Source organism: Penaeus chinensis, chromosome 29, assembly GCF_019202785.1.
Source record: "Penaeus chinensis breed Huanghai No. 1 chromosome 29, ASM1920278v2, whole genome shotgun sequence".
Taxonomy (NCBI): domain Eukaryota; kingdom Metazoa; phylum Arthropoda; class Malacostraca; order Decapoda; family Penaeidae; genus Penaeus; species Penaeus chinensis.
The window spans coordinates 20,299,437-20,315,482 of record NC_061847.1 but is presented as its reverse complement, the minus strand read 5'-3'; the positions used below and the strand labels follow the sequence as shown (position 1 = coordinate 20,315,482).

Genomic DNA, 16,046 nt, shown 5'->3' with positions numbered 1-16,046 from the left:
GGGGGGGATTCCGTAAGGAGGGGGGCGAGGTCATGGCTAGGAAGTGAGGTCAAGGAATGTGTATCACATTCTTCCTCGAGTTTAGCAACGTTATGTAGTTATTTTCCTCCCTCATGTATACAAATTATTTAGGACTTCTTTCTGTAATCTTTGTTATCATCCATTCCTTCTCCTATTCTTATCTGCATGTTGATCTGCATTTCATCTCTAGTATAAATGAAACGTAAAAGGGAGAAATGAATACGAAAAAGGAAGAAGTAATAAATACGATAAGAAGAAGAAGAGGAGGAAGAGGCGTTCTGGGCAGTCTATAAATATACATATCTTTCATGGGTCATTGCCCAGTAACTATTTTTACAATGGCATCACTCGGGCTGCCTCCAGTGAGCTGAGGTGCCGCCTTCCTCTGCCAGGTTTCTTTGATAATGTTTTGCTGGTTTTGAATTTGTTAGAGATATGGACGAGCAGAGAGAAAACAGGGAAGCTTATTTTGCGATTATTCTTAAATGAGTGAAGATATCCTGCCATCGATTTTTGAACGTTTGTTTATTTCTCAAAGATGATATGTCATGCTGGTATAGGATACGTGACAAACATCCGCATTCTTTTTGCCTGTCTTCCACCCTTCTATGCTTCATCATATTTCCCTACTACCCTTTGTTTTGATCCTTCATCCTTCCTCACTCACCCTTCCTTTAACACCCTCCTCTTTCCCTCCCTGACTCATTTTTCCTTCCCACACCCTCCTTCTCTATCCTCCCTGACTCACTTTACTCTCCCACACCCTCCTTTTTTACCCTCCCTGTCCCGCAATACCCTCCTTTTCTCCCTCTGAATCCCGCCACCCTCCCGCACCCTCCACTCACCCTCCCGACTCACGCCTCATGACTCACCTTGCACCGCGCGGACTCTTGCACCCTGAGTCCATCGCGGGTCCAGGTGATGGCTGGCTTCGGATCCGCCAAGATTCGAGTTTCGAATTTAATGTTCTTTCCTCCTTCCTCCTGCTTGATAACGGGCTTCTGGGCGAAGGTGGGCGCGACGCCATCGATTTGTCTGCGGAAGGAACAATCATCGGGGGTTAGGAGGGAGCTCTCGGGGCCCGTGCTGGCAAGGTGTTGGTGAAAGGGTGTTGGCGAAAGGGTGTTGGTGAGAGGGTGTCGATGTTGGTGAACGTCTTGATAAGCGGGTGTTGATGGGCGGCGTTGGCGAGAAGGTGTCAACGTTGGTGGAGGTTGTTGTCGAAAGGGCGTTGGTGAATGCATGTTGGCAAGAGGGCGTTGGAGAACCTCTTCGTGGGGAGGTGTTGGTGGGTGTAGATTAACGAGAAGGTGTTGGTGAGAGGATGTTTGTGAGGTGGCCATAATGAAAGGGTCTTAATGAGTATGTTGAAGTGTGGGCGGGGCGAGAAGTGCGGCCGGATGGATAGATGTCTTGTGGCTATGATAATTAATGGAGATTTTTATTTCATTTTTGTTTTATTCACTTTTGTGTATACGGATGAATGGCGAGGGTATCAAAGATTCGATTTTTTTCTGATATTTTTCCACGGTACTGTTAATATTGAAATTCATCTGTCGAACCGGAAAAAAAGGCTCATATTATCGAAACAATAGACAATTTTTCCATAAGCATTAATCATATTTGTTTCTTCGAGAAATTTGATATGCAGTTCGCCTTTAATATTTTATCAATATTCCTTTTCAATACTGAAGAAGCGAATAATAAAAAATAAAAAAACGACCTAGATTTTCATAGTTACAGCTTGGTACAATTCCAGTATAGATATGATATGAAAACGAAAACTACGATACAGCAAGCGGATAGATTTCAAGAACGAGGCCGATGGGGGGGGGGGGGGGGAGGTATTCGTCCTTGGGGGAAGAGGGAGGTGTGGGAAGGGGGTGGCCGGGGGGGGGGGGAGGGAGGGAAAACCGACTGGTAAGCAGGAAGGCCAGATTCTCAAGCCTCGTTGGAGGGAGGGGAAGGGGAGTGGGGGGGGGGGGGCGAGGATACTCCTGGCACTGGTTTGGCACCGCGATACCCGATCCCGGTAACGTGAGCCTTTACCCACCTCCTTACCAATACCCCTTTACCCCCTCCCCCCCCCCCCTCCGGCCCCCAAATTCCCACCGAACCCTTCCGTCTGGTTGACATCCCGAGATCAAAAAAAGAAAAAGAAAAAGAAAATCCTAATTCAAGTCAACATAACAATCCGAATCAACGCAGACGCAGTTATAATTCCTCTTCATCCATCACCGCCCGGATGACTACGATTCATCCGAACGACACAGCCAGCAGGGACCAAGGCGAGCTCTCTGTCCTGGCACAAGAGCTTCAGGAATTTTGCTTCGGGTCAGCGAGGAAATATAAGCTATACTTAGACCGGAAGCGACAATGCGGTTCTTGGGCGTCGCTCTGTGCTTCTCTCGCCCAAGCTTCGGAAACTCTCTGTCGCTTTCGTTATCTTTTGGAATGTTAGGTCGGTATTAAATAATTGATATTATCGCCGTTGCAATTTGACTTAGTTCAGCCATGTTCGTCCTTGCTTGCATTTGTTTGTATGTGTGTGTGTGTGTGTGTGTGTGTGTGTGTGTGTGTGTGTGTGTGTGAGTGTGTGTGTGTGTGTGTGTGTGTGTGTGTGCGTGTGTGTGTTTGTGTGTGTGTATACATACATATCTATCTATCCATCTATCTATCTGTCTATCTATTTACATATATATACATATATATATACATACATACATATATATATCCATATATTCACATATACGTATGTATATACATATATATACATACGTATATGTATATACGTAGATATATATGAATATAAACATATGTATATATACATATATATACACACATATACATACATACATAAATACACACACACACATATATGTATATATACACACATGTGCATATTTACATGTATATATATATACATACATACATACACATATATGTATATATATATACACACACATGTGTATATATACATATATATACATATATATGTATATATATGTATATATATAAATATAAATATATATATATGTCTGTATATACATATGTATGTATATATGTATATAGATAGAGAGATAGATAGAGATAGTTATGTATGTATATATGTATGTATGTATGTATGTATGGATATATGTGTGTGTGTGTTCATATATATACACACACACACACACACACACATATACATACATACATATATATATATATATATATATATATGTGTGTGTGTATATATATATATATATATATATATATATATATATATATATATATATATATATATTTATGTGTATATATACATACATATATATATATATATATATATATATATATATATATATACATATATATATATTTATGTGTATATATATATTTATGTGTATATATATATATATATATATATATATATATATATATATATATACACATACACCCACACATACACACATCGAGGTGTATAGTATACACGTATCTTGTTACATATAAATGTTTTCAATATAGATATAAATATGAGTTCGACTTGAATTAATTTAGAAGAAAGAATAGAGCAGAGAAAGAGAGAGAGAGAGATAGATAGATAGGTAGATAGAGAGAGAGAGAGAGAGAGAGAGAGAGAGAGAGAGAGAGAGAGAGAGAGAGAGAGAGAGAGAGAGAGAGAGAGAGAGAGAGAGAGAGAGAGAAAAGAGAGAGAGAGAGATCAACAGATAGAAAGATAGATAGATAGAGAGAGAGATATAAACATAAAGAGCGAAAGAGGTAAGAAAGAGAAAGAGAGAAAGAGAGAGAAAGAAGGGGAGAGAAGGAGAAATCCCAAGAAATAAAAAGCAAGTTGCAGAAACGCTTGGAATGTGATGGTGGAGCTGAGGGTGAGACGGGCACGAGTCTTGGCACCGCCTCTGGCACCCTCTGAAACACAAGCTGGCACCCCTAGGCTTACTCACAGTGAGACACGTGAGTGAGCCTCTCCCCCTTTACCCCCCCTCCCTCCTCTCCTTCCTTCCTTCTCCGCCTCCCCCACCGCTGGTCACTGGTGGGAGGAGGGGGGGTACATGAGGAGGAGGGAAGTGGGGAAGGGGAGGGGAGAGAGAGGATGAGGAAGGGGGGGGGGGGGTGTTTTCTGAGGGATTAGTCATTTGTGTTTATTGCTGTTGATCGAACTCTCTTATCGCTTCGATCGAGTGAAAACAATAACCTCACTGATACCAAAGGCAAATTTATGATAAAAGTGATAAAAGTTAGAATTATAGAAAAAAAAAAAAAAAATCACAATGGTGGTATTAACATCAACAATAATGATAATTGTGAAGATGATGACAAGAATAATATATTTTTTAATGATAATTGTCATCACATCACCACAGTCATTATAATCATTGGTATAATCATTACATCCTTTGTATCGTCGTCATTATCTTCCGAAAGATAACGATCTAAATGCATGTTTAATAATATAACATTCCGGCATACAAGAAAAATAATTATTAAACACGACACTGACAATATGAAACTATGAACGACCAGATGTGGAATGAACGAAAATAAAGGGCAGCGCCAAGAGCCATTGTGATAGTTGACACCGTCTGGTGCCAAGGTCGCAAGGGGCGCGCGGTGCCAATCTCAAGGACGGCGGTCAAAGATAAGAGGCGGGAGAGAGAGAGGGGGGGAGAAAAGAGGGAGATGAAGAGGAAGAGAAATAGGAAGAGAAAGAGGAAGAGGGAGAGAGAGGGGGAGAGGTGGAGATAGAAGGACAAGGAGAGGGAGAGAGAGAGAGAGAGAGAGAGAGAGAGAGAGAGAGAGAGAGAGAGAGAGAGAGAGAGAGAGAGAGAGAGAGAGAGAGAGAGAGAGAGAGAGAGAGAGAGAGAGAGAGAGAGAGAGAGAGAGAGAGAGAGATAGAGATAGAGATAGATAGATAGATAGATAGATAGATAGAGAGAGAGAGAGAGAGAGAGAGAGAGAGAGAGAGAGAGAGAGAGAGAGAGAGAGAGAGAGAAAGGAAAAGGAGAAACGAGGAAAAGTAAGAAAATAAGGAGAAATAGGGAAAGATTTCATTTTGTCCCTTCTTTTATCGGAAAATAGTAAACTAGGACAGCGGGAAGAAACAGCTCGCCGTGTAGACAAAATAGCGAATCACAGCATTTATCGTCGAGTCTTGGCACCAGCGGGTGTTAAGTGGCGACGAGGCATACTGTTCTCGTTTTTTCTTGTTCTCTTCTTGATTGGAGAGAACATTTAAGTAAATATAGTGAAAGTTGAATAGACGATAATTAAGGAAAACCCAAGATGTAAATATAACGAAGATTGAATATACAGATAACTAAGGAAAATCCAAATAAAGAGGGACAGCAAAATGGCAAAGACGGCGTTTATTCTTAAGTCGCGAGAGATCGGTTGTTTTGGAAAAAATTCGGAAAGATAAGACTAATCATGAATATTATTTAAGACATGTATGAATCATTACCATTAATCTTTTTACATGAGCAAATCTTCCCTCTTTTCTTGCGAATACTAAAGTCATTGTTACTCTATTTCATTACTAGATAACTTATCGAAAAAGAAAAAAAAAAAATCAAAGGCTTAAAGAGTTCTTTCGACAACACATGCGAAGGCCATTCCGAGTTTACATTCCTTAGTCCAAAAATAAGAAAGTAGAAAAGAAAAAAAAAATGAAACTATCCCAATCACGAGGCGTAACGAGACGGAGGGAGGAAAGGGGAAGCAAGAGGAAGTAGGGGAACGAGGAAAAGAATAGACCGCATACCAAGACGAGGTACTCATAGTTTACCCTCAGCGTCCGTGTTTAAAAAAATCGTACCTCAAAAAGAAACGCTGATAGACCTATTATTGTAAAATAAATAAATAAATAAATAAATAAAGTGCTGTAAACACGATTGTGTATTTGAATATCCTTCGCATAGAGAGAACATCGATCAAATCTATACATATTTTACATATAAAGCTATACTGATTTTCGTAATATCATCCCATTAGAAAACGCATCTAAAAGAAAATGGCTTAGTTCCCCCTCCAACGAATCCTCCGGTATGCGGCAGAAAACGGGGAGCAGGAAGTGCAAAAATAGATCCAACATTTCATATCTATACAAGGCTTTTGAACGTATCTCTGACTCTCTGATGCGTTTTCTTTTTTTTCTCAATGAGTTATTTACATTATATTTGATAATGATAGATGAGTGAGCGATATTTTCAGTTTGTTTGAAAAGGTTTTTTTTTTAAAGTAAATGCGATTGGATTCGATATCTTGGGTGGAACGGCGAAGAGTGTACTTTGTGTATCAGTCAGTGTATATTTATAAACACACACAGCTATAAATATATTGCATATGCTGCAGGTATATATACCTGTGTATATATAGAAACATATACACATTATATATCATATATACATACATACATACATATATATATATATGCATTTATATATATATATATATATATATATATATATATATATAAATGCATATATATATATATATATATATACATAAATGCATATATATATATATATATATATAAATGCATATATATATACATATATATATATGTATATATATATACATATATATATATATATATATATATATATATATATATATATATATATATATGAGGCTGCCTTTGAACACTAAAACTCGAACTCCAATAATAAGCAAAGGGTCTCGTGCTAGAGCCAACACCATGCACTGATCACTTACGGCTTTGATGCATTTCTTTCATTTGGGCGAAAATAATACAAACGGATGCTAATGCTCATAAAACAACTCTTCAGATTTATGGGAATTTACTGTTTTTTGTCTTGGAGATTTAGTGGAGGAGATGAAGAAAATGTATTCTTGGCTCTGACTGATCTTCACGTGCGTGTGTGTGTTCATGTTTATTTTCAATGGCTGTCGATTTCTGTACACTCTTGAAAACACTCTTGTACACACAAAATAATACTGGGTACACCCAACACACATTTCAAACTAAGAAATCAATAGTCAGCCTTAAATAGATGCGGTTCTTAACCCATGAAATTTGTATGGCAAAATGCCTTCAGAAAAATAACGCAATTAAATATATATGTGATGTGTAATATATGTAGCATTTAATAAAAATTCACAGGATGATTTTCGATAAACTTTTAGCAAGTTTGATTTAGAGCGTTATTTAAAATATGATATGCAAAACAAAACTGATCATTATTTAAACAAAATGTAGTCAATTCAGTGTCAGATTTAGCAGCTTTTTTATTCCTCAGAAATGATGGTGGGACATGGGAAGTATTTGCGGCGAAATGACTCAGTCCAGCGCGCTCATGGCTGCTCATGGGGAGCGGTGGCATTTCCTCGCAAGGGTGAAGACAGCACCATATAACTCCATCTTAAAAATACCACGCCTTCTTTGTGCAAACATGTCTTGATACCAGAGTGTTTACAGGATGATCGCGAAAATGGGGAATATTGAAATAGCAATGATAAAGAAAAAAATATTCATCCTTAAACACACTGATAACGAAACATACGGTGAAAAGCACGTAATCTAGAAGTTAAATACAGCACACTTCAAACAAAAAGAAATAAGAAAGTCACACTTACAATTTCTGAATCTGGGTACTGCGACAGGAGCGGAAGCAAAGAACAGTACATTAAAGCTTAGCAAAGTTATTGTTTGTCTATGCTTTGGAAAGGGACACGGGTTTCACAGTGATGAGTAACAGAGGTGGAGTGTTGTGAGAGTGTGTGCTGGTTTGGAAAAAGCTCTACTGCAGGTGATGAGCAGAGTCTCGTTATCATTCAGGAACCCTTGTTTTTTTCTATGTTATATTTATTTATGTATTGCTCTTAGTGATGGGCTGATTCATCTGTGGCCATAATTATCTAGAATAGCATACTCCCATGATGAAATCTTTACCCATTTTAACTTTTCGTCGGGCATTTCTGAGACTTATGGGCAATAGAAACAATAATGATGATGACATTTCCTTTTATAAAGTTATTTAGCATCACTCTCTTTAGTAGGCCAAAACATCAGCCCATATCTCCCTACTGCAAAGGGCTCAAGTTTCACCTCTACGTGTGACTGAGAAGCTTGTATACTTTCCCTACCCATCGTAGCTGTCCTTGTGCACTGAACGGTCGTATACTGTCGAGGATTTTCGTTCGTTGCTGTTCAGGTCGACGGCATGGCTCTCCTTATAGTCGTAGTGGTCCCCTTTACTCGCGTAATAACTATCTCTTCGCGAGGATCTATTTTCAAAAGAGAAATCGTTTTCCGAAGTATCCTCGCGTCGAGAGTGGTATTTCGAGAAGGAACTCGTCTCGTTCATCTGCAAACTCTCCCGTCGCGAGGACGAGCTCTGATTCACGGACACTCGCGAGTCCCTCCTCACCCTCGAACTCTCCGAACTTGACACCGAACTCTTTCTCGAACTGAGAGAGAAGGCATCAGCACTTCCAGCGTCCGCCGCCGTCCTCTGCGACCACTGCATCGAACTCCGAGCTCTCGAAGACATTGTTTCGTTTGTGTAGTTTCGTATCGCGTTCGAAAGCCTTTCAGCCGCCTCGCTGCCGAAAGGAAAGCGGAATGTTGACGGGCGTGAGGTCGAGGCCTGACTGCGGGAGGCAGGCCGACCGAATGCCCTCTCAGAGGTGTTTAGATAATGGTTATGAGCTAATGCTGAGTAACGGCGAGGAGGCGGTCACTCTCACGCCCGGGCGCCTCTGCCCTTGCCAAGATCAGCCGCTAAGCGTGATAAACCAAGCTATATATACTCGGCAATCATAACCTCGTCTTGTGCCTCGAGGAAAAAAATGGAAGTTTCTGGAGGAAGAATTAGACGGAGGATGTTATTCTGAGGTCTTGCGCGTCACCCTCATCCCAGCTGGGGAGGCGGTGGAACAGCACATGTCAAGCGCAGATCTTGCAAACGGTTGCAAAGATGGAGCGCGCAGGCATGAGGAAATGGATCCCGCACTGATGCCCTTTCCCGGGTGATTAGTACGGCATTGAACTTCTTCAGGTGCATCGGTGTCATTAGTGATGCAACGGGCGAGGCTAATCTGGGCGTCATTCAAGGTCGAGTCCGCCGGAATCTGAGTCATGAAACCCCCCTACACCTGTTCCTTTTTAGCGCCGGGTATTCGCACCACAAAAAGCTGACAGGCGGACGGAATTCATCATTCTCCCTTCTCTCGGGCCTCAGCCTCCCGCCTCCTCCATCTTCTCCTCCCCCTCCCCCTCTCCTTGCCCCTCCTCCTCCTCCTCTGTGCCCTCGCCGCCCGGAGAATGAGAGCTAAATTAACAACTTGGAGTAACATTCTTTTGACATGACGAGCCATACTTCGTCTTTGAGATCGACATCTGGCCATTCGTTTTTCATACTCTTATTTTTATCCTGCTTATTTTTCTTCTTCCTCTTTTTTCCACCTCTTCTTTCTTCTTCTTCTATTACTTTTTCATCTTCTTATTTTATTGCATCACAAGAGAAGACCTCTAGCTAGACATATTTCTTATCTTTCTCTCCATATCAGTTAATCGTTCACTTTAATTTTAAAATCTTACCCTCTAATTCACTTCCGCATTGCAATTCCCTGAATCTTGCAATCAAAATCAAAATGCACAGACTAAGAAAAAAAAAAAAGTTATTGCGTCACTACTCCTCATCCCAAGCAATGACTTTTTTTTTAAGAACTTCTATCTCTGTCTGAGCTTACTTTTTTGCCACCAATTTTAATCTTTCGCTTTTAAATATTTACCCTTACTTGGCTCAAGACACATTCCTTCTTCTTCTGATCGCGGTCTGATCTCCATCCTTGTAGTTTTGACAAGGAAATGTATAGTTTAAACAAGGAAGCCTATCCTCCTTGTCGCCACGCAGGTATCCTTTATCCTACTCAACACAGCTGCACAGGCGAGTGAACACTGAGCACTGAATCCCACGGTATTCTAACACCTGTGACGCGTACTCCTGTGGGTGTGGCTGGGAGTGGTGGGGGAGGTGCTTGTGATTCATACTAATTAATGAATGAACGTGTGTGTGTGTGTGTGTTTGTAGGAAGGTAAAGGCATAGCTGTTATGGATTTAAGATGTGGCTGGTAGTGTATGGGAAGGTTGAGAGAGAAAGAGAGAGAGAGAGAGAGAGAGAGAGAGAGAGAGAGAGAGAGAGAGAGAGAGAGAGAGAGAGAGAGAGAGAGAGAGAGAGAGAGAGGGAGAGAGAGAGAGAGAGAATGAGAGAGAGAGAGAGAGAGAGAAGCAGAAAGAGAGAGAAAGAAAGAGGCAAAGTAAGATAACAAATATAACAAAGAGAAACACACGAATTACTTCATGTCGGAAGGCAGATCGTGCGCGCGCGCGCGTGTATGTATGTGTGCGTGTGCGTGTGGTTACATGCGTGATATGAATGTAGCTACCTACGAGTCTTCAGAAAGACCGCAATTATCAACAGCTCCTTTTCTTGCCCTTTTTTGTTTTTCTTTTCCTCAAACTTCTCAGCCACAAGACCTATGTCAAGGATAACTGAATGACAAAAATACTCTCTCAGTAGGTTCAGGGTAGAGAAAATGTTGATCTCAAAATATCATGTATCATTTCTCTTGTGGAAACAGTCACGTTACACAAAAACAGGGTTTGTCTTCAAGTAAAATGCATGACATTTGTATTCATAAAATTTACCCCCAAAAATTGACCATGAAAATCTGCCAAAAAGGCTCTATATATCTTTTTAAAAAATATTCTTTAGTAAAAGTCTTATAAGTTGCAAAATGACAACCTACAGCATAAAGCATGAGTGAATTATCAGTATCTGACATAGCTAATGAAAGCCCTTGAACGGGTTATGTAAAGAAGTATCAAACAAAATACAGTAACTTACTTTTTATCGGCAGCCTGTTCGTTCGCTGCAAGAGAAAGGAAGAGAGAGAAGTCAAGCACAACAGCCGATAAAGATAGGGCGAAGGGTGAGTACAAGAAGCAGAGCAAAAGTGGACGAAAGAAAACCAAAAAATAAAAATGAAATTGGTAATAAGCGAATATAAATAAGAAAACAATAATAATAATTTCCTCGTCTTTTCCATTTTTGCTCTGCTTCTCCGTGGGGGAAAAGCGTCTTACTAAAATAAAAATAAAATAAAGGAATGAAAATAAATAAAAATAAAGAATAATAATCGTTAAGCCTTTTGCTAAGAGGATCTACCACCTGTTTTCGAGCGCGACCCAGATTTTCTTCAGTCTTACCTTTCGGGAGGATCATCTACGGCTGGAAGAAAACGGTATAAGACGAATTAGTAGCTTCCAAAAAGAGGCTTGTTTCTAGTGTGTGTTTTTTTCTTGTTGTGTCGTTGTTCTAGAACATTTCAAAATGGCTGAGCGTTTTTTTTTTATATAATTGCTGAAAGGACGTTTGTGGGGGGGAACTCTGCCATTTTGGAATAGTTGTAGAGACAACGAACGTGTAGAAGAGACTGTAGCAAGAGGTGTATGTTCGTGTCGTTTTTTTCAAGGTGTTTGTTTCAAGGACTTGTTTGTCTATACTAGAGCCACCGAGCCATCGCAGTATTTTTTATTTTAAAACTGAATTTGATACTTAGAAATTATACACGTCCTTGAACGTTGCCATATTTTTATGTACTGATGCATTTTTATAGATGTACGAAATGATGCGAATAAAAAATAAATGAACATAACAAAAAGATACGAATCGAGCACCAGCAAAAGGCGGGCGCTGAAAGATGGCTTGGCGGCCCGTAGAGTTTTATAAAAAGGGATCGAGTACGGTTCATGTTCTTTGTTTTATTTTATCTTTAACAAATAAGGAACTGATTCATTTAAGAATGACATGGGTTGATTGATGGGTATAAATTGAATTCTAATATCTAAACTGATGAGTTCGATCTATAGAAAAAAAAATATAAATGTATATTTCATTATTAGCAATTGCGCAGATTTAATGCTAGGAAAAAATATATTGATATTACAAAAGATGATGATTATTATTATTATTATTATTATGATTATTATGCTTATGATTATGATTATTATTGTTATAATTATAATTATTATTGACTTAGATCATTAATTAACTAGGAACTGCAATCCAGCGTTGATGATATCTATCACTTATCCATTACCAACAGCAAGAACATTACTGGCGATTATTGTGGATTAATCAGATCAGCATAGCTACTACGCATGAATCAATTAATGACTATGGAATATTAAAGGTGAGGACAGCGGGTCAACCAAGCGTGAACCAGAATGTGGTGTTATTTAGAGTCCCTCGCGTGCGTCCTGCTCACCATACACGGCTCACCACACAATTCACCGCACTGCGTCTACTACATCACCCGGTCTACGGACACAGCAGAACGAGGAGCCCTGAGCGAGTCCTGCAGGAGGGCAGTGTGGGGAGGGGGGGAGGGAGGGGAGGGGGAGAGGAGGGAGGGGGAGAGGGGGAGGGAGGGAAGGAGGGAGGATGAGGAGAGGGGGAGAGAGGGATGGAGGGAGGATGGGGAGAGAGAGAGAGAGGGAGAGCGAGAGGGAGGGAGAGAGAGGAGAGAGAGAGAGAGAGAGAGAGAGAGAGAGAGAGAGAGAGAGAGAGAGAGAGAGAGAGAGAGAGAGAGAGAGAGAGAGAGAGAGAGAGAGAGGGCAGACAGGTAGATGTATAGACAAACAGACACATAAACAGATATATAGATAGATAAATATATATATGTATATATATATATATATATATATATATATATATATATATATAGAGAGAGAGAGAGAGAGAGAGAGAGAGAGAGAGAGAGAGAACGAGAGAGAGAGAGACAGAAATAGAAACAGAGATAGAGATATATATACAGACAGATAGATAGCTAGAGATAGATAGATGATAGATATATAAATAGAAAGATAGATATATAGATAGACAGACAGACAGATAGATAGATAGATAAATAGATAGACAGAGAGAGAGCGAGTGGCGGGAGTGAGGGTGTGGTGTGCAGAGACAACTCGCGATAGGGAGCCAGATGACTGAACTGAAGCTTGAGGCATGAGAATCGGCGCGACACCGAGGTCTGAACACGTGACATCACCAGCACTCCATATCACGTGCTTAGTGACGTCACAATAACCCGCAGGTGCTGTCGGGGGGCAAGGGCTGCACGTATTCTCCCACAGGATCCACAGCACCCGGCAGGAGGAAGTGACGGTGACCTAGGCGAGGGTCCTGAGGCGTTTCCTGGCACACGCGACCGCCTCCAGCCGGGCACAGGTCCAAGGGCATCTCAACCCATTAATTGGAGTAATTGAGTGGATTCATTAAGTTTGATGATCACGAATGGTATCCTGTGAGAGGTGTTGCTACCCTTGCCACTGATCTGCGTAATGTGTCAGTTTTTAATAGTTGTTATCTGTTATGTTATGTGATTTTTCTCTTTCTCTTTTACACTGGAAAATCATAATTCTTTTGATATTTTTATTTATTTACTTTTTTTAAGTAAGTATAACGTTGATTAATTGACAGCCATTGCATATATGGGGCTGTTATTCAAAATAAATGAAATGAAAAGAAAAGACAACTGAATGTAAAACGGGTAAACAAAAGGAATAAACGGTAATAAATGATAATGATTATTAACAATAAGAAAGAAAATAAAAAATACTCTGATTTTCCAGAGGACCGTCCTAAAGGTGTGAAGTTGAAGTTTTGTCTGTCCTGAAGTCTGTCGTGTTTCAGAAGAGTCCTGAGCGGCAGTCGACTCCTTCCTCAGGCGGGACTTCGGGGTCTCCTGAAGACAGCCTCAAGAGACCACAAAGGCCGTGAGGGAGATCGGGGAAGGGCGTAGTTGTGGGGGAGGAAGGGAGTGCGTGGTGGAAGGAAAAAGGGTCGGGTGTGGGGGGGCAGAGTGGGAAAAGGGACTGCGGAGAGGGGGCGTGGGAGGCAACAAGTGGGAGGAGCAGACGGAGGAAGACGTCCCACCTCCGTCGCGAGCCCCACCTAAGGAAGGTCTCGGCCAGTGCTCGGGGACAGTCTCTATCAGTAGTGAGGTCTGTGAAGCGTCTTTGGAAGCCCGTAGAAGATATTATCATAGCACATCAAAAGATAGAAAATGGGTTAGCTCTTCTCTCGTTTTGTATAGAAATATACTTGTCCATAGGAGGCAAAACCTACTAGGTCAGCGCTTAGAAAACGCACAGATAAAAAAAAAAAAAAAAAAAAAAAAAACATATCCATCATCTATAGAAAGATCTTAAAAATAAAACTTAAATTTAAATAAAAGATGGAGAACCCACAGTCACAGTAACCATGTTATCAACACGTCACGTCCTGTTTCAGAAGGCGTCGATAAAAAATAGGTGAGGCTGTGGGTCCTTCGTCACACTAAAGAGTCAGGTCAAACATTCACGTAATGGAGAGTCAACAGAAGCCGCTATTCCAGGTCATAATAGCATTTAATGTTAATATGAAGAGAAGGTACGCTCTTGCTCTGTGGGGAAAATGAGTGAAATATCTTGTAAAAAACGGAGATATTTTGAATATTGTCAAAGTTATAAAAAGGAGACTTGGAATAGCACGTCTGTTGTTCGCCAGAAGAACATGTAGACGTCACTGCCTTGTTATTATCACAAGTTTTCTTTTTTGCTTCTTCTTCGAGAAACAGATGCGTGACTCAAGCCAGGTGAGGGGAGCTGGTGCCAAGTGTGACGTCAGTGTTATCAGTGTTATTCTTCTTGGAAGTCTTCTCCCTATTATCGTTGGTACCTATCAGTAAAACATGCGTTACTATCCTGTATTACTTGCTACGGCATCTATAATCCAGTTCTACTGCCTTTCACTATCGGAACAGTTATTTTTTGCTTACTTCACTAACTTATGAAGTCTGGATGGTTCCCTCATGTCTCACTATCACCGAATGATTAATTTATGTACTATATCTTAGTTTCCCCAGCAACTACTGCTATCTAATCTCAATATTGTTTTACCATTTGTTGTCTGTCTCTAAACGTAGTTTAAATACTCTCCACCGTTAAATCGATGGTAATAATCAAAGTTGAAATCTCGTGGCATCGTTTAAGATATATTCTGTAATCAAAAACTATGTAAAAATTACTCCCATAGTTATCCCCCAGTCTAGATGCTTAAATACATCTTATGGAAAACAACTGACAGCATTATCTTTGTACAGTTATCATAGAATTGCTACACTGCTAGACCCCGTCCTGCCTGCGTTTCCCTCGCCCTTCCGTTTCCCTCTCCCCCTCCCCTCCCCTCCCTACACCGAGCCCACCTGGCAAAGATTGTCTAAACTTAGATCTTGGCTACGACCGTCATGAGAATTCTAAAGAAAACCGCTAAGCCAAGAGGTTTGTAAATTTGTAATTATGCATCATTAATCGTAGCAAAGATATATCCTGTAGATATTTAGTTTTGATGAAAACCTTCAATTAACATTTTTTGGTATAATAAATAGCAGTGACTTCTAAATGTTCTCTCGTAATACAGTATAAGTTCGTGTCTCAAGAACAACACGGCAGTCCAAAAAAGCTACAGTGATTTGAGGCTCACACGCCCAGGGCAAGTCAGGTAGCCTCACCCAGCGTCCCAATCCTCCAGGAAAGATAATGTCCTTCGCAGGACAAAGCTTCCCATGTTACAGGACGGAGGAAGGGAGTGAGGTAGAGTTACAAGTGGCAGCCCTGGTCGCGCGGCCTGCAGGCTGGTTGGCAACGAAGATATGCACACACCAAACTCCGGTGGCACCAAGCCAGGGGGAGGGGGCATACACGTCCAGCGGGGACCACACAACCACCAGAGGGTCACGCCTACGCACAGCGCCCATGCAGCGTGTGGTTCTCAGGCTGAAGGCTCTTCGTGGCGATCTCACGTGGCTATGCACGGGCGGCATGCGTAGGCGTGTGTATTATAATGTCAGTAGCAGAGCTCCTGTTGCTAACATTGAAAGCTTTGATCTTTTAAGAGCTCAATACTTTTTTCGAGTCAAACGAAAAAGAAAGAGCTCATTTCGTCGTGGTAGTGAG

At 40.8% G+C, this 16,046-nt stretch overlaps 1 protein-coding gene across 2 annotated transcripts in view; it reads right to left on the bottom strand.

Annotated features, from left to right (window-relative positions):
* The window catches only part of LOC125040726 (muscle M-line assembly protein unc-89-like), a 75,712-nt gene that overhangs the window by 41,761 nt on the left and 17,905 nt on the right, over positions 1 to 16,046 (bottom strand). For both annotated transcript variants that reach the window (XM_047635424.1, XM_047635425.1), the window contains exons 3-5: positions 10,894 to 10,918; positions 7,618 to 7,635; positions 894 to 1,056 (exon numbers count right to left, since the gene is read on the bottom strand). In XM_047635424.1, the coding sequence (XP_047491380.1) occupies positions 894 to 1,056; positions 7,618 to 7,635; positions 10,894 to 10,918 (206 nt within the window). The remainder of the gene's footprint in view (positions 1 to 893; positions 1,057 to 7,617; positions 7,636 to 10,893; positions 10,919 to 16,046) is intronic.